General features: G+C 45.1%; 1 protein-coding gene across 1 annotated transcript in view; it reads left to right on the top strand.

The window, feature by feature from the left end:
• Window positions 1-1,705: 1,705 nt before the first annotated feature.
• SLC41A1 (solute carrier family 41 member 1) overlaps window positions 1,706-27,289 on the top strand; it is a 40,460-nt gene continuing 14,876 nt past the window's right edge. The window contains exons 1-6 of the mRNA XM_044672327.1: window positions 1,706-2,486; window positions 18,770-18,877; window positions 20,668-20,739; window positions 24,424-24,568; window positions 24,655-24,801; window positions 26,746-26,893. Of these exons, the coding sequence (XP_044528262.1) occupies window positions 2,112-2,486; window positions 18,770-18,877; window positions 20,668-20,739; window positions 24,424-24,568; window positions 24,655-24,801; window positions 26,746-26,893 (995 nt within the window). The 5' untranslated portion in view covers window positions 1,706-2,111. The remainder of the gene's footprint in view (window positions 2,487-18,769; window positions 18,878-20,667; window positions 20,740-24,423; window positions 24,569-24,654; window positions 24,802-26,745; window positions 26,894-27,289) is intronic.

Genomic DNA, 27,289 nt, shown 5'->3' with positions numbered 1-27,289 from the left:
AGGGTGGCGGGATCTGATAAGTACTGTTAAGTCCAGGGTTTGGGGGAGTTTTTGGGGAGGGGGAGTTGCAAGATTGTAGCCAGTTTGCGGGACAGTTTAAGTGGTAGTGGGGAGGGAGGGAGTTTACAGTTACCTCTCCCTGCCCTCCCTCTTCGTGGGTTTGGGCCCTGACCAGTGGTATTGCGGCCCCCTCCCCATTTGTAGCCTTTTGTCACCTGCCCTAGGGCCCCCTCCTGTACTCCTGTGCTGGAGGGCCAAGTAGAGGGGTTGAGGGAGAATTTCATCAACAATGCCCTTATCCCATTTACTTGAGTTTGCTCCATCTGCCAGCAAACTAGAATTGAGGAATGGTTTATATTTGGGGGTTTTAGGGACAGTTAGGACTGACACACACACAGCAGAGACCTTACTGAAATTTTATGCTGATGCCCTTTTGAAGAAATATTGGACAGGACTTATGCCTGGGATATCTGTCTAAGATGGGATAGACAAACTCCTGGAGCTAGAAAGAGATGCTGCTTTTTTGAGAGGTGGGGGTATACTTTTCAGTGCCAAAGCAGTTTCTAGGAATCAGCTGGAGATTCTCTCTACAAACTCTGAAAGCAAGGAGGGGAGAGCTGGGGGAAGAAGGCTTGGATAATCTACCCGAAAGAGAATCTCACCCACTTAACTTTACCACCCGATTAATGGAGAGTTGACTGTTCTTTTCTTTGCAACTCTGTTGATTCTCAAGGACAAGAGTGGGTAGAGGTGGACCTGGCCTCAGAGCCTCTGTTTCTTGGCTTTCAGACTGACAGCTTTGCCCTTTTCTCTCATGGCCTCCTCTAACCTTTGCTATTTTTGTGGCCAGGGTCTTAGAGGGGCCTCAGAGTCACTTTTGGAAACTCCTAAGAACACTATGCCCTCCATTATTGGAGTCTTCCTGTTCTTTTGTCCTGCATATATCATGGTAGCCTAATTATTCCTCATTACCATGTGGGTGGTAGAAGCTGCTGACCCTTTTCCACCCAAGGGGTGCCTATAGTACAGGGTATGTGAAACACATCACTTTTGAGAGCAAAGATTTCTAGTGCTCGGAATTGCCAGTCAGCTATCTGAGGGACTGCTTGAATTTCTTCCTGCCCACCTCTGGTTGCTAAGAAGACAAGTCAGAGAGTTCTGAACTTTCTACCCAGCCAAAGGCTGAGCACAGTTATACAGGCCAGAACCAGGTCCCCAGCAGACCCTATTAGGTGAATCGGTTACTAATATTGGGAGATGAGAAAAGTAATGCCCCAAATTTCTATTCAGGAGAAGTTCAGAATTAGAATACTTAAGTAATCAAAGGGAGGGAAATGACATTGACTAAGTGACTTTGGAAAGAAAAATCCCCATGAATGTTGTCTTTATTTTTTTCCCCTTCTCCTTCCCCCTTAAGGTGTTCAGCATAGGATCCTGTGACTTTAAATAAGAATCAGAGATTTGGAGAGGTACTCTGTCTTCATAGGAAGGTAGGGGACAGCCAAAGGAGAGAGAGCAGAGCCAGGGGGAAGCTGTGATCCTGCCTCGGGACCAATATAACTTCAACAGCTTCTGAAATCCAAATGTGCCATCAGTAAGAAGAGTTTGGAGGAGCCAGGCCCCAGGCCGAACCTGTGTCTTGAAAGACTCAAACCCAAGCTGCTTTCCTAAGAGAATTACCACTGTGATCCCCTTACAGGACAGCCACAAATTTGGTTAGGCTTTCCTTGTGCTGATGCCTGCCTGGTTCTAGGGAATCAAGTGATGTGGGGTGAGTGTACCTGCTGAGAACCAAAGAAGATAAGGAACAGTGGTTGTCCCCCACCCCCGGGCAAGGAGGGGACTGGGCCGCTCTTCCAGTTTGGAAATAAGGCATTCACACCCCTAGTGGTTGGCTGCTGAGTCCAGTGGGGTGTGTTTCTTGTTTTCCTTCCCGATTGTGGCCTCAGTGCTTGATGGGGCTGCCTGTTGGTGGAACAATCTTCACAGCATCTGGTGGGAGCAAAGAGCTGTGGGAGACGGCCAATGAGCCTGGGCTCTCCCTGAGACTGCGGGCTCTCCAGAGTTAAAAGAGAGAGAAAGAGAGACAGAAAGCCCCACTCTCCCCTGTCATGTCCTCCAAGCCAGAGCCAAAAGACCTCCACCAGCTGAATGGGACTGGCCCTCCAGAGCTGCCCTGCCCAGCAGATCTCCCTGGACGGGAGCCACTAGCAAGCACCTCAGAGTTTCTGGGTCCAGATGGGGCAGGAGTGGAGGTGGTTGCGATCGAATCACGGGCCAATGCCAAAGGGGTTCGAGAGGAAGACGCCCTCCTGGAGAACGGGAGCCAGAGCAATGAGAGCGACGATGTCAGCACAGACCGTGGCCCAGAGCCGGCCTCTCCTCTCAAGGAGACCTCCTTCTCCATTGGGCTCCAGGTGCTTTTCCCTTTTCTCCTGGCTGGCTTTGGGACCGTTGCTGCAGGCATGGTGCTGGACATTGTACAGGTAGGAGTGTTGGGGAACACCAGGGACTGGTTGCTTTATGCTCTGAGGAAAAAAGCTGGCCCTTCTAGTTTTTCTTCTAGCCTCCATGGCAGGGGCATTCACACCCTGAAGCAGCGTCTTCCCAGAAGATTGTTTCCCCTTTGGACAGGATCCTTCACTCCCAGGCCCGTTGCTGGCCTCCAAATCATTTTCTTCAGAAGCCTCTGGGAAGGGAGGTGGTTGTGTGGAGCCAGGGTGAGGGTAATCATTGCCTAGCACAAGTAGGCTACAGTTTAGTGCCCTGGTGTGCAAAGAGGTCGAGGGGCTGTGGCTACCCCTCAGGATCCCTTTACAGGCCCCAACTTAGCTGGTTATGTTTGGCCTACTCTACCAACCCTCTTATCCATTCATCTGGGCCTTCAGGGGGTCTCAGCAGAGAGCTTAGTCTTAAGCCCTCCTTGCTGGGCAGGGATTTGGCTGGCTGACAAGGTGGGGGAGGAGACTTTGTTTGCAGTGGATGCCAAGGAAGGGTCATGAAATGGTTTCTTACCTACCTGTCATCTTGGCACAATCTCCTTAAAAATAGGCACATACAGGCTGGGACACACACACAGCAACAAGTATGAGTGCTAATTATGTGGAAGCAAAATGAAGACAAAAGATGACCAGACCTATGTAGGACTAAGATGTGTAAAGACACCTACGTGCCTTAGGCAAGTGGCTTTTCCTTAGGCTGGTGTGTAGAGTATGGGGTGGGAACTGGACAAGAATAGATTGATTAATAGATTTCAGGCAGAAGGAGTCTTTAGAAATTATGTAATACAATTTCCTCATTTTATAGATGATGAAACAGACCCAGAGAGGCTAGATGATTTTGTCCAGGGTCCCATAGATGGCAAAGAAAGAGGTAGAGCAGTGATTCTCACCCATCTTCTCTGACTCCAAAACTGGTGTCCATTCTATTAATTAGAAAGCCTAAGCAAGTTTGGGGCTTTTTGTGGGGTCATGATAATGTGGTACCAGGACACGTCAGGGAGAGGGTGGTGCTACGTTTCCCCAAAGGAAACATTCTGAGCTCTTTGAAGGAGCCAAGATTTGAGTTAATGAACAGCACATATCAGATTCCTGCTCTTTGAGGAAGTACAAAGAACTCTGGGCCCTGTCCTTGGAAGTTTACAGTCTCATAATGGAGACAACAGCCTTCCCCCTGAATCCCCTTGGGCTGAGGGAGGGAGAAATATAGTCCCCACTCTGGAGAAACTCTTAGCCTGATGGAGCAGACATGATTCCCACCCTTGGAGAGCTCCCAGTTTATAGGATTTTGATCCCTTGCCATCCCCAAGAGAGGAAGGGGTTCTGAGACTACTGAACTTGTTGGAAGGAATAGATCTACAGCAAGCAGGGCATCCCCTTTGCCCAGTTAGCCCCACAGAAGACATAGTAATAAAAAAAAAAAAACTGGCTCTTGCTTCCCCCAGGGATATTGCTGGCCTCTCAAGCAATGTCCAGTGGCATCTTCTTTGGCTGATAGGCAATGGGACCATGGAGCTGACAGTTCCAGATAGTTCCGGCTAAATCCAGCCAGCATGCCCACCCCCTGACCACCTTGACTCGTGCCCTTCATGAGGAACTCTGCAGCTGCTGCCTCATGGCTGGGTGTTTACAAGGAAAGCCATGTGTTGTCCCTACCCCCACCATCCTAGGATTTGTTAACGGAAGGGGAAAGCCAACTGGAAGGTAGGAGAACTGATATCTGGGTTCCCACCTACAATAGTTTACTCCCTGCCCTACAAGATGCCAGGCACAGTGCTAGGCAAGGGGATACAAGTACAAAGAAAGAAATGATGGTCTGCTTTGTTAGTTCTCATCTTTTCCTGAAAGACTGGTTATTACTGGTCATTATGCTTTCTCCCTGATTATATTTGTATCCTATTATAGTTTAGTGTCTATCAGTGAGCCCACAACCTCCTTTAGGAAGGAAATTCTGTAGGAGAGCTATATTTTGTTTTGTTTTGTTTTGTTTTGATGTTGATATTTCCTGTTTGCCATATCCTTAGAATTTTACCTGACTGGCCATCCCATTCTCAGTCCTACTTTGAGGCCTCCTCTGCCATTGACTCCAAGGTGAATGGCATGAAAATTTCCCAATTTATGTTCTTTCCAAAGGCATCAAACATACAGCCTGAACCAAAGTAAAATGTAATTGGGAAATATTTAATAAGATAAATCAAAATATAATAAAACAGATAATATGAATATGTGATTTTCTAAGTCAATATATGGCCACCAGGGACCCATGTATGGTTTAGTGGCCTCCTGTTCCCATTTGAGTTTGACACCATTGGTCTAAAATATGGAGCCCATGAAACTTTAATATGACAGGAGCGAGAGTTATCATAGGTTCTTTGCATTTAGGAGGAGAATAGGACCACTTATATGTTGTGGTCTGAGATTCTCAAAGGAGTCTCATTCTACTCTCCCTGCCCTTTTTGCACCTCCTTTCCACCAAACCCAGAAGATTCTAGAACTGGTCCAAGCCTCTGCCATGAGCTTCAAAGCCCTTGAGAATGAGATAATTGAACTGTCAAGAGGTAGGGAAAGGAGGAATGTCAGGCCCTGCTAGAGAATGAATGAATATCTATAAAAATATACTTTTCTTTATTTTGATGCCTCTGCTGGCTGTCATGTATTTTCTGTGGATGACAATAGTTCCAGAAAAACTTTGCAACAAAGAGAGTTCTCCAAAAGGGAATCCGTTGCCTCCAGAGGGAGGCTTCCTTGTCCTTTGCCCTCTCTTCCCCACCAGCCCCAAAACGGAGAGTCAAACTGAGCTGACCTAACCAGAGAGCAGCAGCTGAGCTAAGAACAGTCATCACAAGGAGGACTACAGAGACACCATTCCTATGTATCCTTTGGAGGGCAAGGGATGCTGTGACTTCATTCAGGGCAGTGGGGTCTGTGGTTAGCTTTCTAAGGATTTCCAAATTACAGCATTTGAGAGATGCTTCAAAGGGATTTCTGAGACTATCTAGCCTGGTCCATACCTCCCAAAATGAATCTTCATAAGGACATACCAAACAAGTGGTCATCCAACCTGTACTTCAAAGAGGAAATGAATGCTTTTTCTCCAGAGGCAGCTGATTTGGTTTCAGAGAGCTCTCTTTGTTACAAAGTTTTTCCTGACATATGAAGCCCAAATTTGCCTCATTGTAGCTAGTACCCATTGCCACTGGTGTTGCCCCTTAGAACCAGACAAACAAATCCAATGTCTTTTCCACAGGACAGCCTTTCAGATACTTAAAAAAAGAAGCAGCCTTCTTTTGTTCCATGAAACTTTAATATGACAGGAGCCTTCCCTGAAGGCTTCTCTACACCGGACTAAGTATTTCCAGTACCTTCATCCATTCCTTCGATGACGGTACTCAAAATCCTTCACCAATCTCTTACCTTTCACAGCTTATCAATAGCCTTCTTAAACTAAGATACCCAGATCTGAACATAGAATTTCAGATGTAGTCTGACAGGGGCAGAGAAGAGATAAACAATCACCCTATTCTTGATTTGGACCTCTCTTCTTTTCCCTCTCTCCTTTCTGAAACGGAGCTGACCTTCCACTTTGTTTATCCTGGATCTGACAAATTGGAGAATGGAAGAATTGTCTCTGGGGGAACTAAACAAGTTAGTAATAGCACCCCTGGGCTCTTAGCACAACTGAGCAGAAGCCCAAATTGGTCCTGGGCATTTGGCGTTGGCCAGTGGGATACCGTACCCTATAGAGCTTCACCTTCTAAGCTGCTGAACAGGCTGCCTGTATTCCAGCCAAGGGTGCACTTGTAATCCCCTCTTATCTGTAACCCTCTTCACTCAACCGCTCAATTCCAGCAGCTGGAGTGAGATAAGGATAAGGCCAGGAGGCTGTCAGAAAGTGAAGGAGCAAACACATGAGCTCTATAGCCCTCCCCACACCCAGAGCCTCGAGCCTTGCTAGGTGGTGTTGGGGGGGGGGGGCAGGCAGCACTGGAGCCAAGGCTGGCTGAATCCCGGGGAGGGAGGTTGGGGGGAGCCAGGAAGTAGGGGAGGTGTTCCTTGTGGCTCATCAGAAACCTTGGATCCCGTAAACACTCCCTGGCTGCACAGTCCAGTTCCCCTGGAAATGACCCTGCCCAGGCTACTTTCTCTTCTTCTGCCAGCCAAGGTGGTCCTCCCCGGTTATGACTGCTTTTCAGATGGCGCTATGATCTCATCAATATCTGTCAGTCAGTCAGCAGGCATTTATTAAGCTTGACTTTGTACCAGGCACTATTCTCAATACTGGTAATAAAGAAAAAGGAAAAACCCAAACCAGTCCTGTTCTCAAAGTGTTCACCAGAGTCCAACGGGGGAGACAACATGCAAACACTAGGTACAAATAAGATATAGAAATATCTATATATCTTATAAATCACATATATAAACATGTATCTTATAAAATGACAAACGTAGTTCATAAGTAATATCTATATTTTAAACATGATATTTATGTAACAGGTAATAGATATGTGCTATATTTTAAATAAGACATAAATATACCATATTTAAATCATTTACATTTATTATATGTATATGTATTTATATGTTGTACATAGTTTGTATGCCATTATAGATGTTGCATGTTGGGATACATATAAAATATATACATAGATACATCATATTTGTATATAGTTGTTTGCATATTGCCTCCTATAGAAGTATATGAAGATCTATAGATACACGTCATAGGCAACAAGGTGGTTCAGTTGTTAAGAGTGCTGGGCCCTAAGTCAGAAAGATCTGAGTTCAAATCCCTCCTCAGAAATTTCTTAGCTGTGTGACTGGGCAAATCACTACTCTCTCTCTCAACCCAAGTTTCCTCCTCTATAAGATATGGATAATAATAGTACCTACCTCTTGGGGTTATTGTGAAGATAGAACGAGAAAATATTTGCAGACCTTAAAGTATCATATAAATGCCAACCATTAGTATTACAATTACAAGGTAAATTGGAGATAATCAAGAGAGGGAAGGTACAATCAGCATTAAGGGAGGTTGGGAAAAGCTTGTTAAAGAAGGTGGGGCTCTAGCTGGGGCTGGAAGGAAGCCAGGTGATGGAGAAGAGAGAATATTCCAAGCAGAGACAGCTAGTGAAAATGCTTGAGTGAGGAAATGAGATGTCTTGTGTAACAGACAGCAAGGAAACCAAGAGTCACCGTCTCTCAGGAGTGCCTGCTAGAAGTAAGAAGTCTGGAGAGGCAGGAGTCCTGGTATGAAGGACTTTGATGCCAAACAGAGGCTTTTAATACTGGATCTTGTACTATACTTTTTTCTTCAGGATGCCTTTCCTCATCTCTAAAATTGTGAGTGACTGTTCTGCCTCCCAAATTACCTTGTATATTTAGTTTGTATACAGTTATATATGTAAATGCCTGTCTCCTTTTGAGAATGGAAGCTCCTAGAGGGCAAGAATGATTTCACCTTTGTCTCGTCTTCCCAATACCTAGCAGTGACTGGTACATAGCAGATGCTTAATAAATGCTTATCTGTTGAAAAAAAAAAATACTTGGGGGCAGCTGGGTAGCTCAGTGGATTGAGAGTCAGGCCTAGAGATGGGAGGTCCTAGGTTCAAATCCAGCCTCAGACACTTCCCAGGTGTGTGACCCTGGGCAAGTCACTTGACCCCCATTGCCTACCCTTACCACTCTTCCACCTAGGAGCCAATACACAGAAGTACAAGGGTTTAAAAAAAATACTTGATCCTGGCAGTGATAGGGAGCCACTAGAGTTGCTTGAATAGTGAGTGGGGTGACTGTGGTCAGAGCCTCATTTTAGGAAGATCGGTTTGCAAGCTGAGTAGAGGATGAACTGGAGTAGAGCTTTGTTGAGGTAGGGAACCCAAACAGCAGACTATCACAATAGTCCAAGCATGAGTTGATAAACATCAGAGTGGTAGGTAGCCATGTCAAACGTGAGAAGGGAAGCATATTAAGATATCCTCAAGATAGAATCAATAGGACTTAGCATCAGATTAGATATGAGGAATGAAAGAGGGTGAAAAGTTGAAGATGAATCCTAGGTTGTTAGTCTGGGTGACTAGAAGGAGAGTAATGAATTCCCCAGGAACAGGAAAATTCGGAAAAAGAAATATTTTGTGCAGGGAAGGAAAAAGGAACCAATACTTATTCTTTTTTTTTTTTTAATCCATACCATCTGTCCTAATATCAATATTGTGTATCACTTCCAAGGCAGAAGAACTGTAAGGGCTAGGCAGTGGAGGTTAAGTGACTTGCCCAGGGTCATATAGCTAGGAAGTGTCTGAAGTAATATTTGAACCCAGGACCTTCCATCTGTAGGCCTGGCTGCCCCCAAACAGTACCTGTTCTATGAAAAATACCATACTGAGCATTTTACAGATATTGTTTCATTGGATAGATAACGAGTTCAATTTTGGACATGTTGCATTTCTGCTGACTATGGAACATTCAGTTTCAGGTGTTCAGTTGGCAGCTGGAGATCTGAATCAAGAGGACAGGAAATAATGGATAAGTAGATAAGTATAGAGATTATAATTGAATCCATGGGAGCTTTTGAGATCACTGAGTGACAAGTATCGAGAGAGAAGAAAAGAGAGTCTTCTCCAGGACAAAGCTTTGAGAAACACCCAGGGCTACTTGGGTATGACCTGGATGAAGATCTAGGAAAGGAACCAGAATGTGTTTGAACAAGTAAGAGGAGAACTACAAGAGAGTAGTATAGTGAAAACTAAAGAGAAGTGGGCGATTGACTGTCAAATGCTGCAGAAGAGTCAAGAAAGATTCTCATCTGAGAAAAGACCATTAAATTTAACAATTAAAAAAAACAACAACAACAACCTTACTTTCTGTCCCAATAACAACTCTAAGATAGCATTTGAACCCAGGTTCTTCCACCCTAGGCCTGGCTCTCTATACATTACACCACCAGCTGCCCCTAGATTTGACAATTACAAGATCATTTTTGACTTTTTTTGTCATTATTGACTTTCAAGAGAGCAGTATCAGTTGGATGATGGGGTTGAAAGCCAGATGCAGAGTTTTAAGAAGAAAAAAGTGGAAATGGGCATTGAAGATGGCCTTAACCAGTTGAGCCACAAAACAGAAGCAAGATATAAATAACAGTTACCAGGGATGGATGGAAGAAGAGGTTAGGGGAGATGTGGGGATGTTTATTTATAGGAAGAAGGGAAGCAGCTTAGATGGCTGTTCTCTCTAAACATGCAGATCAGAACGGATCCATGCCTGCCCATTTTGTGTCTCTATATAAAGTCCTTTATATGCTTACTTAGTGATTACTTAGAGGCTCTCAAAAGCTATGTGCCAGAAGGTCACAAGCTCTGGCAGGTGTCGCCATACTAGAAAGGCCTAGAAGACCTTGGTCCAGTCCGGCTACTTTTGGTGATAGATTCTCTGGTCCTGATGTAACCCCAGCTAACATTCATATATGTCTGAGACTTAGAAAAGGCCTTTAACTCCAAATCTGGCCTCAGATACTTCCTAGCTATGTGACACTGGACAAGTCACTTAACTCCGATTGCCTAGCCCTCCTGCTTGTCTGCCTTGGAACGGCATCTTTGGGAAGATGGGTGCTGTGGGTCCTGTTATCTCCATTTTACAGATAAATGAGCCTGATTCATTTCAGCAATCTGATTCATATTAAGCATCTACAATATTTCCAGTGTGCTGGGCATTATGGAAAGGCCTTGCCCTCAGGAAACAATAGGTACCCAGATAAATTAAAAGTACACATGTGGTAACTAGGGGAGAGGAACACTATATACAACTCCTGTTTCTACCTCTGAATTGTCTCTTGTGTGCACTATCAGTCAACATTTAACAAGTGCTGATTGAGAGCAGAGTTCAGACTTTGGAAAAGATTAAAAAAAAATTGATACTGATTCCCTACCCTCATTGCCTTGTTTCTTGACTTTTGCTTACCCTTGTAGCACAGATCTCTAATGAATCTCTCTTCCCTCTAATCTGGCCTGTTTATCGATGGGAGGCATAGAACTCCTTTTTTTTAATTCTAATAATTTTTTTTATCAATTACATGTAATAAATTTCCATATGAGTTTTCCAAAGTCATACGATCCAAATTATCTCCCTTCCTCCCATTGCTCACTGCTCCTGGGGCTGGCAAGCAATTTGATCTGGATTATACATGAATTAATATGCAAATCATTTCCATATTGTTTATTTTTGTAAATAAATAATCTTATAAACCCCAAAACATATACCCAAATAAACAAGTGAAAAATCACACACTCTGATTCTTCATTCTGACTTGTCCAACATTTCTTCCTCTGGAGGTGGAGGGCATTCTTTGTCAGAATTGTCCTGGATTATTGTATTGCTGAGAGTAGCTAAAGTCTATCACATTTGATCACTTTTTTGTGTGTTAATGTTTATTGATGTTTTTGAAGTTTATTGTTGTGGTGTTTTGTTTTTTTATTTCACTGGTAGTTCCCAATAATTGTTCACCCAATAGAACTTGCTCTTTAACAAAGAAAGTACAGTTAATGAAAACAAACCACTGTGTCTGGCATTGTGTGACTTGTTCCATGGTTATAGTCTTCCCTCCCCCAGTCTCTGGAGCGCTCAGTCACACACACATTTCTCCTGAGAGGAGGGAAGCCAGATGTATATTCCTTAAATATCTCTTTTGTTATATCAGTCACGGGCTCAGAATTCTATACTGGCTCTTTACCTGAAGCCTGGGGGAGTGGAGGTCAAGAAATGCCTCAAGTGTGAGGAGGTGAAGAAGAATAGCATTCCCAGCATGGATGGTAATCTTCACAAAGGCATGGAAACAGGAAATTTTATATCATGTGCATATATCGAGAATGAGTCAAGCCAATTTGACTGAGGGTTGAGGGAGTAGAATTTGTGGAGGGAGGAAAATGTGAAAATGAAATTAGTCAGGAAAGATAGATTGAACCCAAATTCTGAAAAGCTTTAGGTACCAACAGAGGAGTTTGCATAGAGGTAGGAGGAAGCCACTGAACTTTCTTGAGCAGAGGAGGGACATGCTCAGACATAATAGGAATAAAGGAGAGTAGGCTGAAAGGAACAATTAGCATGCTTCTATAGTAACTCAAGCAAGGGTTGACTAAGCTAAGTTGGTGGCCATTTCAGTGAAGAAAGAGTGGATGGGCGAGATATTAGAATCAACACTATTTGACAACTGATTAGATAAATGGAATGGGGGAGAAGAAAGAGTCAACAATGACTATGGTTATGAAACCAAGTGATTGTAAAAATGATGGTGAAGTAGCTGGTAGGGTAGAGGATAGAGGACTGGGCTTGGAGTTAGGAAGACCTGGGTTCAAATCCACACTCATGAACTGTATGACCCAGTGAGTCAGTTAATCTCTGCCTCAGTTTCTTCAATTATAAAATGAGGATCATAAAAACACCTGCCTCTCAAGTTTGTTGCGAGGATCAAATGAAATAATATTTGTACAAAGTACTTACTACAGTGCTTGGCATATAGTATCCATTAATACAAATGCTTATTCTATCTCCCCTTCCCCTGGTGACCTTTGAAGAAATATGGAAGAAGGGGAAGAGAATGAGGTCAGGTTCATGTCGAGTCTGAAATGACTTGGGGAAATTCAATTGGAGATAAATAGTAGGCAGTCGGCAATACAGGATGGAAGCTCGGGAGATAGATAAGGACTGGTTGTATACATTTAGAAGTCATCTTATAGAAATGAGAGATAACTTCATGGGAACTGATGAGACCACCAAAAGAAAGGAAATGAAGAGCAAAGTGAGTCCCCAACTGACCCTGGGAATACAGCTACACTTAAATAACCCAACAAAAAAGACTAAGAAACAGCAGCCAGAGTGGTAGGAGGAAAGCCAGTAAAGGGTAGTATCACAAAAGTCCAGGAAGAAATTGGAAGGCAGGAAGGGCATGGCCAACAATTCTAAATACTACAGAAAGGCCAAGAAAGATGAGGACCAAGGAAAGGTCTGGAATTTAGCAGTCTGAGATGCTCGTTGATTTCCCACTTAGTCATGTAGCTACTAAATATTGAAAGTGGAGTTGGAACCAAGATCTTCTCGATTTCCAAGTTCAGCATTCTATAAAGTGGAGAGGGGTGAGAAAGAGAGGATAGAAAATACCCTAACCAGCCTACCTCCATCCTCTGTTGTCAGCCTCCCCCAGTGAGTTAAGGCCATTGGAATCACATTGAGGAGAGTAAGAGAGCTATATCTCCAAGGTCCTCATCCTAGCATGCTACTTATAAACAGCTTAATGAAAATTCATAGGACCATTAGAGCTGCAGAAGACCCTAAAGAGCATCTTATTCAACTCCACCTCATTTTACAAATAAGGAATCTTTAAAAAGTGTTCAATGGTTTGGACACAGTTACACAGGAAATTTCAAATCCAGGGCCCCAGTTCCAAATGCAGCCTTCATTTCACTTCACAGTGCTACCTCAAGCTGATCCCCATGTCTCTGACTTTGATGGGGGAGGGGAGGAGTAGCCTGGAAATCCTTCCAATTGTTCCCTCTCCCCCCAAAAAAGGTAAAGGGTGGGAATGGGGCTTGAGGAAGTAGGGAAGTATGGAAAAGAAATATCCCTTGCCTAATTGGTGGGATTCTACTGAAGTTCTTATCCCTCCTCAACCCCCAAGCTCAAGCACAGGCTCAGCCTCAGTCTAATTTGGCTGCACCCTTCTGCTTCTCCCCACTCTGGACCCCGCCTGCCATCAAGGGGTTTGTTTGTTTTGGGCTTACCTCTTGCCTTCTCCCCTCAGATGTGGGGATCAAGCTGCGCTTGTGCTGACTGGCCCCTTACCCTAGCGCCTAGAGGATTCCTCAGGGGGTGGAGAACTCCAGGCAGGATGAAGAGCAGAACACTCCGATCTGATCTCAAGAGTGAACTCCGGCTGCCTCCTGAGGGAGGGTAGACAGGGTTCCACTCCTCATTTCCTCTCTATGTCCTCAAAGCATTTGGCTGAAAATAGACAACCTGATCATTTGAGCTAAGAGTTGAGGTGTCACTTGGGGGTCCTCTTATTGCCATAAATATGCTTCCCTTCTTTCTTGGCTCTGAACTTTTGTTGTCTCCCTTGGATGGATGACTAAGTTGCTCTTCTTCCTCTTCCTCTCTGGGGCCCCCTCTTAGAGTAATGGAATGCTTAGATGTTAGGAAAGCTAAGAGTCAGGAGAATTTTGGGGGGACCATGGTAGAGAAAGGGGGATTTGGGAAAAGACAGAGTATAGCTAGAAGGAAGAAAGTTGGGGTGGGAAGTGAAGGAATCTCCCTAAGAGAAGACTACATCCCACTTCCCATCTCTGAGGAGCTCAGAGGTTTGGGGCTCAGGAGGTTTTCAAAGAGGGATGGGAATATATGTACATTATCCACATGGATGAAAAGGACTCTTCAGACATGTAATTCAGAAACAGCACATGGGTGTCCATGTTCCAGGAAGAAAGCAGACCTTCTTAGAATTTGCACTTTTCCATCTATAGAAAGAGCAGGAAGATGTGGGGGTGACTTGGCTTCCTGGCTCCAATTCATGGGCAGCCACTGGCATTTAAACCAGTTTTTTTTTCTAGCTGAGCAGGGTGGGTCTGAACTAGACAAGGGGAAAGAGGAGCCACTCTCTGACTTTTGCAATTTTCCAGCCCACTCCTTGGCACTAGGGACTTGCCACTTCTAGCTCTCAGCTCCCTGTTTCCCCCCTTTTCCCAGAGAATCTGAAACTTTTTGGCCCAGGGTGACTGCTTTATGAACTGCCAGACTTGGGATAGAGGAAGAAGATTGGTATTTGGGAGATAAATATGTACTTAGAGTGGGAGGAGGAATAGACTTCCTATGCTGAGAAGACTGTTTGGTATGGAGGTGGGAGAATAAGAGTTTCTCTTCCCTTGGGGCTAGGATGTTTCCAAAGAATCAGGGGCTGCCAAGGAAACATGCCTATTCTGACCCAAAGGTCCGAGCTTGGGTCTGTTAGTTAAGATAATTATTTGGATAACAGAAAGAACAAGGACTATGAGTCAGGGAAAACAGGTTCAAATCCTGCCATTGGTATTTATTTGATATGTGACCATAGCCAATGAACCTCGGTTTCTTCATCTGTAAAATGGTATGTTTCTGATATCATGTAATTGGTTGTTTTGAGGATCAAATGAGATAATCACTGTGAATAATACTGAATAATAATATTGAAGATAAGGTATCAGTGTGCAAATAAATTATATAAAAAAGTATGGCATGTACATGAGACATACACAATAGCTGACATATACAGAGATTTGGGGTTTGTAAAGCTGTATGCATACATTATGAATCTCACAATAACCCTATAATAACAGCTAATATATAGATGGCACTTAAAATTTGCAAAGCACTTGATGTATAATATCTCCTTTTGTCCTCAAAACAGCACTAGAAGGGAGGTGCTATTATAATCACTCTTTTGCAGATGAAGAAACTGAGGCAGATTGAGGTAAAGTGACTTCTCAAAGTCAGAAGTGGGATACAAACACAGGTCTTTCCTGACTCAAAGGCCAGTGTTATTTCTAGTCCATCATAATGAGAGTTCAGAGAAGGGAAAACTTTTTTGTACTTGGAGGAATTAGGAAAAGCTGATAGATATATAATTTGTGTTCAAACTTGCAGGATATTAAAGTGTTTCAACAGACGGAGGAGAAAGGAGTGCGAACATTTAAGGAATAGGAAATAATATAAGCCAATCTGGGAGCTAGAAAGGCATGGGGACTTGTTTAAAGAACTTAAGTTAACTAGAGCACAGGACATCCAAATAAGAGAAGCTGAGAAGGAAGGCTAGGACCAGAATCTTGAGGGCCTTGAGAAGTTCCCTCTGAATAAATGCAGGCCTTTCTCCTGTGCTTACTTCCCCTTACTACTATAATATCCCCCAGCAGCTACACAAGGTGTGGGGCAGAAGGTTTCATCTGATCATCCATGGTGACTGTTTTTGGCAGCAGGAGAGAAATGGAAACGAACTTGCTTATAGAAAAGAGGATAGATCTAGAATGAGAAGAACTTGGGTAAAGGAAGGTTTTGAACCTAGAAAGGCAGCATATTATGGTGGGGAAAGTACTAAACTTAGAGGAATTGGGTTTGAATTCAAACTATGTCACGTACAATCTATATGACCTTCAGCAAGGCATTTCATTTCTCTGGGCCTCTATTTCCTTATCTTTAAAATGGGGAGGTTCAAGCTGATGGGCTCTTATCATTTCCCTTCCAGTTTTACATCTGTGATCCGAAGATTAGTCATTCCCCATGTCAAGAGGAGGTTCGCTATGGGAATGTGAGGCTGACACGGGGCGGGGGGCAGTGGGCATGAACAGAATGGGGCAGAACGATGGGAGGATTTTCCCCCTATCCCCAACAGAACTGCTTATCCACTTTGGGAGATGGAGGAGGAGGGGAACTAGAGGCCCACTGGCAGGAAACTAGAACACCAATGGTATGTACTGATTGTGTCCAAGAGCAATAGTTCCTGTTCATTCCCTCCTAGGCAGGTGGTGCAGCCTCTCCAACTGAGGCAGACTATAATTAACCCTTTTTCTCCCTTTGACACAGTTCTTCAGGCTAAAGAGGGATTTGTGTTTCTCCATTTTGGGGAAGCTATCCAAATTAGGATGCTGTGAGAATGGACACTGGGGTGTCTGACATTGGGGCTGGAGAGCTAAAGGAGTGTGAATGCCCCTGAGAAAATCCTTATATCTGTGCTAAGGGTAACCAGGAAATGGGGGAGATCTAAAACACTAATGAAATTCGTCCCAGCCTCCTTTAGACTTTTGAGTTCTTGGTGGTGTTTTCTTGTAGGGGAAGAGGCTACCCCAAAATGGGAAGGAGGAATCTGCATCTGCTTCTCCCACAACTTGTGTGATTCTCAATCAGGCTCTCTTCCTCATCCTGATTCTTGTCCTTAACTCAGAGAAGAAGGGAGGTTTATGGAAGCCATTAGAATCCGTCCATGTAGGAAAGAGGCCTATATTGCTGTCTAATCCTGTCTTCCACTTTTTACAGATGATGAAGTTAAGATACAGGAAAGGAAACTGTGTGGAAGTGCACATAGCTGGTTAGTGGCCAAGCTAAATCTAGAATCCAGGTTGTATTCCTAGTGCCATTTGCCACTCCACCTCAGTTACTCATCTTGACCGCCCAGCCCAGTCATCAACCCCAGGGCCTGGCCATTTGAGATACTAAATAAGAAACCTCAGACGCCATAGCCACCATTCCTCACCAGGGACAAGGGAGTGGGTGGCTTTGGCTCTGGGCCGATGTGCATTCATTCAGCTTCAGTCCCAGCTCAGGTAGCTTTCTAAAGCAGTGAACCACCTCTCTCCCTGGAATCTGGTGGCTTCCTCACATCTCTAATACACATTCTGCCCTCTTGAGGGAAATGGGCAAGAGGATGAGGGTAACTAAGGTCCAGTGAAGGGAGAGGGAAAGGAATCTAGCAATCCAAAGATAACATTGGTAATAGCAAGAGCATGAGACATATAGATCCCTTGTTCAGAGCCTAGGGGGCACTAGACTTGGAATCAAGAAGACTCATCTTCATGGGTTCAAATCTAGCCTCAGACACATATTTGCAATGTGACCCTGGGCAAGTCACTTAATCCTGTTTGCCTCAATTTCCTCATCTATAAAATGAGCTGCAAAAAGAAATAGCAAACTACTCCAGGATCTTTACTGAGAAAACCCCAGATGGGGTCAAGAGTCAGATATGACTGAATGACTCGACATCAAAGTCACAATCCTAGCTTTTCTACTCATTTGACCTTGGTCAAGTCACTTCTGGACTGTGTCCTCATCTGTAATATGCAGGGATTGACTCTTAAACCCTATGAAGCATCCTATGAACCCAGGTTTCCTCATTCCCAAAGCCAGCGTTCTTTCTCCTATATCCTACCACCTTTCCTAGTCACAGTAGAAGGAGGGCGAGGATGGACCTAGGAAGATGGGTCCTTGGTGGTCTTGAGACTTTAACCCTGACTCAGAGCCAGGTTGAGCCTGGGGGAGGGCAGCCAGTCCTGAAGGGGTGTTTCTGCAACAGAATAGCAAAGCCCTTGGAGAAAGAAATTAAACAAACCCTCTAATCTGCTCAGCGCCAGCCCTGAAGAGCCCAGCACAGAACAGCTGAATCAATAATGCTCAGGGACAGGGCTACAGAGAAATGGAGCTAAAGGCGAATCAGGGCATTGAGGGGGAGGGCAGGTTGGTGGTTTGCAGGGGATCAAACTGAAGATATTTAGCCTGAATGAATTCAACAGATATTTCTAATGTTCGTACTATAGGTAAGGCATGGCACAGCCCCTGCCCTGGAGGAGAGGGGACACAGATGAGGAAAGGTACGGAGCTGTCAGGCAGGTGGCTCACAGGAGAAGAATTCCAAGATGAGTCAGAGATTCTAAGTGACAGGCATAAAAAGAAAGTACACTAGGGGGCAGCTAAGTGGCTCAGGAGACTGAGATGTCCTGGGTTCAGATGTGGCTTTAAACACTTTCCAGCTGTGTGACCCTGGGCAGGTCACTTAACCCCCATTGCCTAGCCCTTATTGCTCTTCTGCCTTGGACCCAATGTTCATATCAATTCTAAGATCAATTCTTAGGGTTAAGAAAAAAAAAAAAAGATTGGGAGTGGGGAATGAGATGAAGGATCTCTCATGCAAAGACATTGGAGCTAGAATTGCTATTCTGAGTTTCCTTTCCAAGAGAGAAGAGCTGGAAGGACTAGGCAAGTGGGGTTAAGTGACTTATCCAAGGTCACACCCAGGACCTCCCATCTCTAGTCTTGGGCTTCCTATCCACTGAGCATCTAGAATTCCTACCTTCCTTCAAAGGGTTGTGCCTGAAGTATTTCTTTTACCCGGAGTCCTTTCTTGAAATTACTTTGTATACCTTTCTTTTGTACTTTGTATTTACTTATCCTTTATGTGCCACAGCCGCCCAGACTCCTTTGAGCTCGGGGATCTGATTTTGCATTTTTGTCTTTGTAGCATGGTGGATGGTACAAAGTAGGCACTTAATGTGAACTGAATTAAATTGAGTTTGGGCGGTGGGAGGGAGACAGAGAAGTAAGGGGTCCTCAGACTGAATATTGGCCCAGTTGTGGAGCTGGGGGGTATGCCATGGACTTAGTTTGGTGTTGGGATTGTGGGGGGAAGGTGCTCACTCCCATGCTGACACTCCCCCCCCCCCCAAGCCTCATCTCCTGCCTTGCTCTTATACCTGGACCCTCTTCCTGTCTTGCAGCACTGGGAAGTCTTCAAGGATGTCACTGAAGTCTTCATCCTGGTACCTGCACTGCTGGGGCTCAAGGGGAACCTGGAAATGACCCTAGCCTCGAGACTGTCGACAGCTGTGAGTATTCAGGAGTGGGGGTGTTCCCCAATATCCATGGGAACACCTGATTCTATTTAAGGCTTCAGGCAGGCTCTGATCTAGGATTAGAGGCTAGAGAGTGGTTGTTCAGCCTAGGCTGGGGCTCTAGGAGAGAGATGGAAGAGAGGCATCCTAGCTGGTGGAAGGAGATCTCAAGTTGGATTTCTTTTTCCTGTTGGGAGCTCCTGCTTCCAAGTATCTCCCAGGCCCTGCCTTCAAAGCCCAGTCAAATTCTGCTCCTGTGTCTCCTCCTCCCTCCTCTCTGGGGCCACCTTATGACTGTTTGTGCAGCTTTGACTGGATGGCACCGTGCTGATTCCCCCCCTACCCCCGCCTACCCTGCGCAGATGGGGGCCTCCTCTGATCTCCAGCCCCACTCTGCAGCTGGGACTGGAGTAAAGCCAGGACCGTCCAGCCCCACCTCCAGCCCCCATCTCCTTCCCTCCCCTTCCCTTGAATGAGTTCTTCTGACTGTTATTAAGGACAGAGGCAGGGGAACAAGGATGGCCTGGGGGAAGGAGGCTCCCAACTCTGTCTGCATGGAGGCTCTGGGACAGAAAGCCCCTTGAATGGCCTCAGGGGACAGGAACTAGACTGTTGAAGCCCATGGGATGGGGGGTGGTTGACAGGAATGACTGGCCTGGGCTCCTGGCTCACCAAAGGGGCCGTGTCCCTTCTGCATAAAAGGAAAGAGAGAAACTAGGTTGGCCCATGCTGAATCTCGCCCAGACCCCATCTCTACTTCTGGCCCAAGGTTACCACTATTAGGCGCTCTGCCAGTACAGTGGGAACTCACCCCCACTGGACTACGGATGCCTAGCTCCTCTTATCGGGGATTCGGAGGGGGGTAAACTTCAAAGCCAGATATTGAGGCCATCCTGATCTAGTCTGGGAACACTGCTCAAAGCCAGAGCCACAGGAAGGTGAGTCATCTCATCTGTTCACTGAGTCTCCAGGGGAGATGGAAATTCCTTCCCCTGAAGACCCTAAGCACTTGAGTGATAATATTGAAAATAATGGCCTACACTTCTATATTTGCCATTAATATACAACAGATATTATCATCAAATTTACCATTCATATTCTATAGAGCTTAGCAAGGTATGTGGCATATTGTTAGGGCTTAACAAGTAAGTAGTTGTCGACTTCATTTATAAAGCTTTTGAAATCTGCTGTCTCATTTGGGCCTATATTATAACTCTGAGGTTATTAGCTTTAAGACCCTAAGCATTTTTTGCTGTGATAATACTGAAAATAATAGCCTATATTTATAGCTTACCCATTTACATATAATAGCACTTATAATATAATTTTACCATTATAGCATAATGCCTGGCATAGTGTAGGTGTTTAAGAAATATTTATTGACTTCACTAATAAAGTATTTTAAACCTTATAACAACCCTGTGAGGTAGGTAATTCGGGTATTATTGTCCCCAGTTAATAGATCCCAAAGCTGAGGTTCAGACAGAGGCAGTTACTTGCCCAGGGTCATGTCGTAGTAAGTGGGTGGGGGGAAAGGACCTGACTCCAAGCCTGGTGCTCTTTGCCCAGTTCTACCTCTTGTCCAGGCTCCGGCTCTCTTTATTGAAGAAAATTCCTGTGCCTCTCCCTGACACTCAGGAATCTGGCCAAGATTCTCTTCTCCTCGAAGCCCTTTGGCCAGGAACTAAAGGGCTTCTTACAGGACCACTGAACCTTGGAGTTGCCTCTCCTAGATGCCCCTTTTCTGTTCCTCACTTTGAACCTTCTGCCCTTTCTCCTACCAGGCCAACATTGGGCACATGGACACACCAAAGGAGCTTTGGAAGATGATCACGGGAAACATGGCCCTTATCCAGGTGAGTGTGAGGAGAGGGTGGTAGGGAGAGAAGGGCGCTGAGAGTGGGCAGAGCTAAGCCCCACAGAGAAGAGAGGCAGAAATCCCTGAGAAATGCTGAGCCCTTTGGGAGGGAGTGTCTCAGCCCAGAACAAGGGGGCATAGACATACTCTAGGGTCTCTAGAGTAGGATGTGGTTCCTGAAGTGATTTCCATTGCTTCGATGAGCTGGCTTTCACCCAGAACAGCACTTGGGTGGTAACCAGGTTACTCAGGAAAACAGCCAAAGCAGGAGAGCCTCAGGGATCCCCTCATCTTCCCCAGTGGCATCTGTGTCCCAGGGCCTTCCTGAGGGTACAAGGATAATTTGAGAACATTAAGGAATTACAGAGGAGAGATTTGGGAATACTCAGGTGCCCTCTGCTTCTCTCATTCCAGTTGCCACCCAAGGCCTTGTAGAGTTGGGGCTGGGATTCTACATACTTAAGTGCCCAGCCCAAGTCACCCTCAGCTGGCCTTAACTCACCCATGGACCTAAGACTCTATAGAAAGGACCTTAGTGATCATTTAGCACAACCCCCACATTAACATAGAAGACCAAAAGGAAAGGTCCATGGCCAGGATCCTATGCATCTGCTAAGAGAGGAGCTCTGTGTTAGTTGCTAGCAGGGAACTCATTTTTCAAAGACACAAACCCTCCCCATGAGGCACTAATTCAGTTCAATCTACTAAGCCTTTCAGCACCTATTGTTTGCAGAGCACTACAGTAAGGAGTGAGAGATAGCCAGAGTATAGCAAAGACCCATTCCCTGCCCTCATGAAGCTTTTGGTCTTTAGAGAGGTTACAATTCAAACACGGAAAACTAATGAAAAAGAATTACCAGAGAGCTACCAAGCAAGCTACTACATGAATGAGCCATTGGTACCAGCAGGGAATCAGGGACACTTTCTTGAGGAAACAGTAGTTGAGTTAAGCTTTAAAGGCTAGGTAGTCCTTCAGCAGGCAAAGGGGAGGAGGAAGAGGAAGAGGAAGAAGAGGAGGACATTCAGAGAGAATGGGCACAGCATGATCAGAAGCAGTCAGGAAAATATAAGTTGTTTTCTTCCCCCGAAAGTCACCCCATTTGGTGAGGGCCTAGAGCATACGTAGGTGAGTAAGGAGAAAAGTCAGTTTGAAGAGTGAGGACGGCACCACATGCTAGAGGACCTTGAAAGGAGTTTTTGCTTTAGTCGGTGAGGAGCAGAGAACCCTGGGAGATTTTTGAGCAGGAGTGATATGACCAGTTGGTTGTATAAGGAAAAATATTCTGATGGTTTTATGAAATGGAAGCATATTGGAGTGGAGAGAGATTTGGAGGTGGCAAGACCTGTTAGGAGACTGTGGCAAAAGCCTGGGGGAGTGGTAATGAGTCATCTAGCCTGAGGAAGCAGTTGAGGTAATGAAGGGAAAGAGATGGTTACAAGATGGTTTTGAAAAAGTAGAATCCCACACGTCTTAGGACTGAGAACTGATTGAATACGAGAGTTGAGGGAGAGTAGTAGTGAAAAATAACTTCAAGGTTTCAGATAGAAGGTGAAGGGTATCATCAGTGACAAACAGTGAAGTTGGGAAATAGTGTAGGGGGAAGAAGCTAAACTGTCTCAGATGTGATAAATTGGAGGTGCCAGGATGCACAACATTAGCTGTTTCTGAGAAGTCAGGAAGGGTGAGGACTTGGTCACTGAATTTGGTAGTAAGTCATCAGTGGCATTCGAGAGAGGAGTTCTGGTAAAGTCACTGCAGAAGCCAACTTGTGACAAGCAGGTGGGGAGAAAGAGGGTGCTGAGGACATTGAGGCATCAGGTGTAGACAACTTTTTCAAGATGTTTACGAGGGAAAGGGGAGGGGAGGGGAGAGAGAGAGAGAGGATAATCATTGGCTTAGGGTGAAAAGATGGAGAGACAGCTTTTGGTTTTGTGGGGCTGAGAAGTCCTGGGCATATTTGTAAGCAGATGAGAAAGAGCCAATCAATCAACAGTTATTTCTTAAACACATGCAAGGTGCCAGTTGTTGTGCTAGGAATACCGAAAAAATGGTATGAGCTTCCATTCTCCCAGAAGACAACCTACACCTATTTAAGAAGAAGAATAAGGACCTGAATTTGTGATTATAAGGAACTCTGGCATTAGGGAACTCTACTAATGTAGTTTGGTACCTTCTCTGCAACTTAGTCTTTTTTTTTTTTTTTCAAACCCTTACTTTCTATCCTAGAATTGACACCAGCTGTTGGTTCCAAGGTAGAAGAGCAGTGAGGGCAAGGCAACTGAAGTTAAGTGGCTTGTCTAAGGTCACACAGCTAAGAACTTCTGAGGCCAGATGTGAACCTAGGACCTCCTGTCTTTGAACCTGACTTTCTACCCACTGAACTACCTAGATGCTCCTCTGCAACTCCATCTTAGAGGGGTTTTTAATTTGTGTCCCATGGATCTCTTCTCAGAATAATATTTTTAAATGTATAGGATAAAATCCATAGAATTACAAGGAACATCAATTATATTGAAATAAAGATATCATTTTATCCTCTGGTGAAGACCCCTAGCCTAAAAAGTTGCGTAGAGGGACAACAAGGTAGCATAGTAGATAGATAGGCCAGGCTTAGAATCAGGGGGACCTCAGTTCAAAACTGGTGTCAGATACTTCTACCTTTGTGATCTTGGGCAAGTCACTTAACCCCAGTTGCCTAGCCCTTACTATTCTTCTTCCTTCAAATCAAAACTTAATTCAAAGACAGAATTGTATCCTCCCTGAGAGACTGAAAGGAGAGAGAAAATTCTGTGCACCAGTGGAAAGGCACAATACTTAGAACTGATTCTAAGGCAGAAGATAAGGATTTTTTAAAAAAAGTTTCTTAGAGTAAGTCAGTGACTTTCCCAAAGTTACCCAACTAGTATATTTCAGAGGCAGAACTTGAACTTGGGTCTTTTTGGCTCCAAGGTCACCCCTCTAACCACAACATCACAGTTCCTCTTTTGTTTTTATACACACACACATAAAGGTTGTGTGTGGATACAAACATAACTGTTATGTGTGTGTGTGCACTCATAAAAGTATATTCATGTATCACGAATAAATACCAAACAGTTAAAGAGGATTCCAGCAGTCAGAGGGCTCAGGAAGGACCTCACATAGAAGGTGATGCTTGTGCTAAGTCATGAAGAAAGGGAGGGATTCTATGAGGTGGAGGTGAGGAGGGAGGGAATGCTGTGCACCAGTGGAAAGGCACAGCCAATGGAGAGGGCAAGCAAAAGGGAATGGCATCTTGGGCACAGGTAGAGACGTTAGCCCTGTTGAGGGCTATAAATGGGGAAGGAAGGAGGAGAGTGAGAAGAAGGCATTTGAAGGAGAAGAAGAGGGGACAGGAGACTCTTAACATCAAATTACCTAAATCTCATGAAGTAAGAAGCTAACTCTTCTGTAACAAGGGGGTGGTAGGAATGGAAAATGGTTGGAGGCCTGAACCAGGAAGCAAAGAAATACTGTGAGAAAGGGCTCAGGGATCCAATAAAAATGGGTCTCTGACACCATTCTATCTCCTCAGACTGTTAGGAGATAAGGAGTCTGAGATCCTTTGAAGAGATAGTAATGGGAAACTCTTAAGAGAAACTATTTCTCTTCTTCCTGGATTCACACACTCCTGATAATTCCCATGTCCACCCCTTGCCCCAGGTCCAGGCCACCGTAGTGGGCTTCTTGGCCTCCATCGCAGCAGTCATCTTCGGCTGGATCCCCGACGGTCACTTCAGCATTAGCCACGCCGTATTGCTGTGTGCCAGCAGCGTGTCTACCGCCTTCATTGCTTCCCTGGTCCTGGGTAAGAAACCAACCAGCAGAACTGACCAGCCCTAATCCCTCAGCATTCCCCTAGCCTGACTGTGACACCTCTCTTGCTCCAACTAGGCATGATTATGATCGGAGTCATCATTGGCTCCAGGAAGATTGGCATCAACCCTGACAATGTGGCTACGCCCATCGCGGCCAGCCTGGGAGACCTCATCACGTTGGCGCTGCTCTCGGGCATCAGCTGGGGGCTGTACCTGGAACTAGGTGAGAGTCTGCTTTCAGGGAAATATCGGGGAGTAGGAAGGAGTTAGGGTTGACGTTCTGAAGCATCAAGGCTGTGTCTAAACATGTGTATGATGTGCCAGTTGACTAAGCTTCCTGAGCTAGAGATGGGAGCCGTGCCAGGCATTCTAGAAATATACACGTAGTTCTCTTGTGTTTACAAAAGCTCAATTTGAAAGCAGTTTTAATGTCTATAAATCTAAAAAAAAAATCAACAAATCAATCAGTGAGCATTATTTTAAAGCACATATCATGTGCCACCAACCGTTCTAGAGCCTGGGAAGACAAAGACAAAGGTGAAGAGTCCTTTTATGCAAGGAGCTTACATTCAAATAGAGGAAATGATACATATATGTGGAGGCATGTACAAAAGAGACCTACAAGATAACCTGTGGGGGAATGAAGAAAAGGCCCTAGCCGTGAAGGGAGCAGGAATGGTCTCATACAGACAGGAGCACTTGAGCTGAGGTTTTTTGTTTTTTTTTTCCCCTTAAATAACTCCTACTTTCTGCTGTCTCGATAAGAATTCTAAGACAGAATTGTGGTGAGGGCTAGGCAATTGGTGTTAAGTGACTCACCCAAAGTCACACAGCTAGAATGCGTTGATGGTCAGATTTGAAGCCAGTCCTCCTGACTGACTGGCACTCTATATCCACTGTACTACCTTGCTGCCCTACTAGAGCTAAATCTTAAAGGAAATCTGAGACTATGAAAGGCAGAGTTAAGTAAGGAATGCTTTTCAGACAGAGGAGACCAGAGCCAGTGCAAAGGAGAGATGGAATGTGGCTTGTGGGCAACAGCCAGAAGGCCTATAGGGCTAGACTTCTTGGAGAGGAGTAATACATAAAGAGTAAGACCACTTAAAAGACCTCCATATCGCTCAGAGTGTTGGCAGGGAGATGGTGCACTGAGATGTTGGATTAGGAGCCAAAAAGTCTGGATTTGAACCTTGATTCTGTTAATGACCTGTGTGACTTTGGGCAGGTCTCTGTTTCCTCGTGGAAGGAAGGTCTAGGGTGGGAAAGGACCCCTAAGTTCCCTTTAGGTCCCTAAATCTATGAACTTGGTGTGGGCTTAGAAGGTTTAGATCTGACCCTGAGTGGGGAGAGAATAAGGAAGTTGATATCACTATCCTTGAACAGAGGAACCAAAAGAGGATGTTCTTGGGCCAAGGAGGAGGAGCAGAGCCTTGATAGTACATAGGCTCTAGGAGCCCACAGATAAGACACCCCCCCCCCATCATGGATCGTTTTTTTAATGGGGTCACAGAGGTCTTGGTCAAATGAGATAGTGTATGTGAACCTTAAGGCACTATACTGTATAAATGTGAAATGTGACGATGATCATAAGAATCAAATGAGATAACTTACTTGAAAGTATATCAGGGAGCAGCTAGGTGGCTCAGTGGATAGACCACCAGATCTGGAGTTGTGAGGACCTGGATTCGAGTCTGGCCTCAGACACTTCCTATCTGTGTGCCCTGGGCAAGTCATTTAACCCAATTGCCAACCCCTGACTTCTTCTGTCTTAGAATTGATACTAGGGCAGAAGGTAAGAGTTTAAAAAGCCCATATACACTTAGAGTATTATTATTATGATTGTCATATTATTAATTTGAAGAAGCCCATTGAGGTGATGACAGTTGAATTCAAACTAAAAAATAAAGCCAAACTAACCTGGCATCATTCATCAGTTTCTGAAATGGCTTTGAGCCATTTCCCAAAACTACTCTTATTCTGCATCTGTGAGTCTGCTAGAAGGATAGCACCTGTAGCTATAGAACCTCCATTCTCCCCAATGGGAGGAAGGATGTGGGGCACTGAGTGACAGTGGGAGGAATGAGGGGCTGGGGTTGAGTTCCTCAGAAGGTTCCTCAGCAGGGCCAGGATGGACTGTACTCACGACCCTCTTTATGCCTCTTCCCAGAGGGCCGGCCGTATATCAACCCTCTGGTGTGTGCCTTCTTTGTGGCCTTGTTGCCTGTCTGGGTGGTACTAGCCAAGAGGAGCCCCGCCACGCGGGAGGTCTTGTACTCAGGCTGGGAGCCGGTCATCATTGCCATGGCCATCAGCAGGTAGGCTCTGTTCCAAGCAGAACTCTCCCCTTAAGTCCATGGTCCCACCAGAATCTTCCTTTTTAGGCCCTAGAAGATGGGGTAAGAACAGAAGACTAAGGTTAATAGTCATTGGCACTTCTGGGGGGAGCCCTCTCCCCCCTAAGGCTGGTGAGGGAGATGGGAATGGTGGAGAAATGGGGAGGGGGTAGAAGAAGTGGCTGGCCTTGCATAGGGATGGCAGACTTATTCCTCAGGGTGCCATGATGAAACTAGATCCATAGGAGGCTGGCCAGAAGCACCTAAAGTCCATTCCAGCTCCAGAGCTATGACGCTATGGCCCTGTGTTCTGGCACTCTGGGCATGGGGACCCTAGGGAACCATCTGCTCTGTTCTCTTCTGAGGCCAAAGAGGCCA

Source organism: Gracilinanus agilis, chromosome 4 (genome assembly GCF_016433145.1).
Source record: "Gracilinanus agilis isolate LMUSP501 chromosome 4, AgileGrace, whole genome shotgun sequence".
In the NCBI taxonomy this organism is placed as follows: domain Eukaryota; kingdom Metazoa; phylum Chordata; class Mammalia; order Didelphimorphia; family Didelphidae; genus Gracilinanus; species Gracilinanus agilis.
This window is presented reverse-complemented; position numbering and strand designations above follow the sequence as displayed.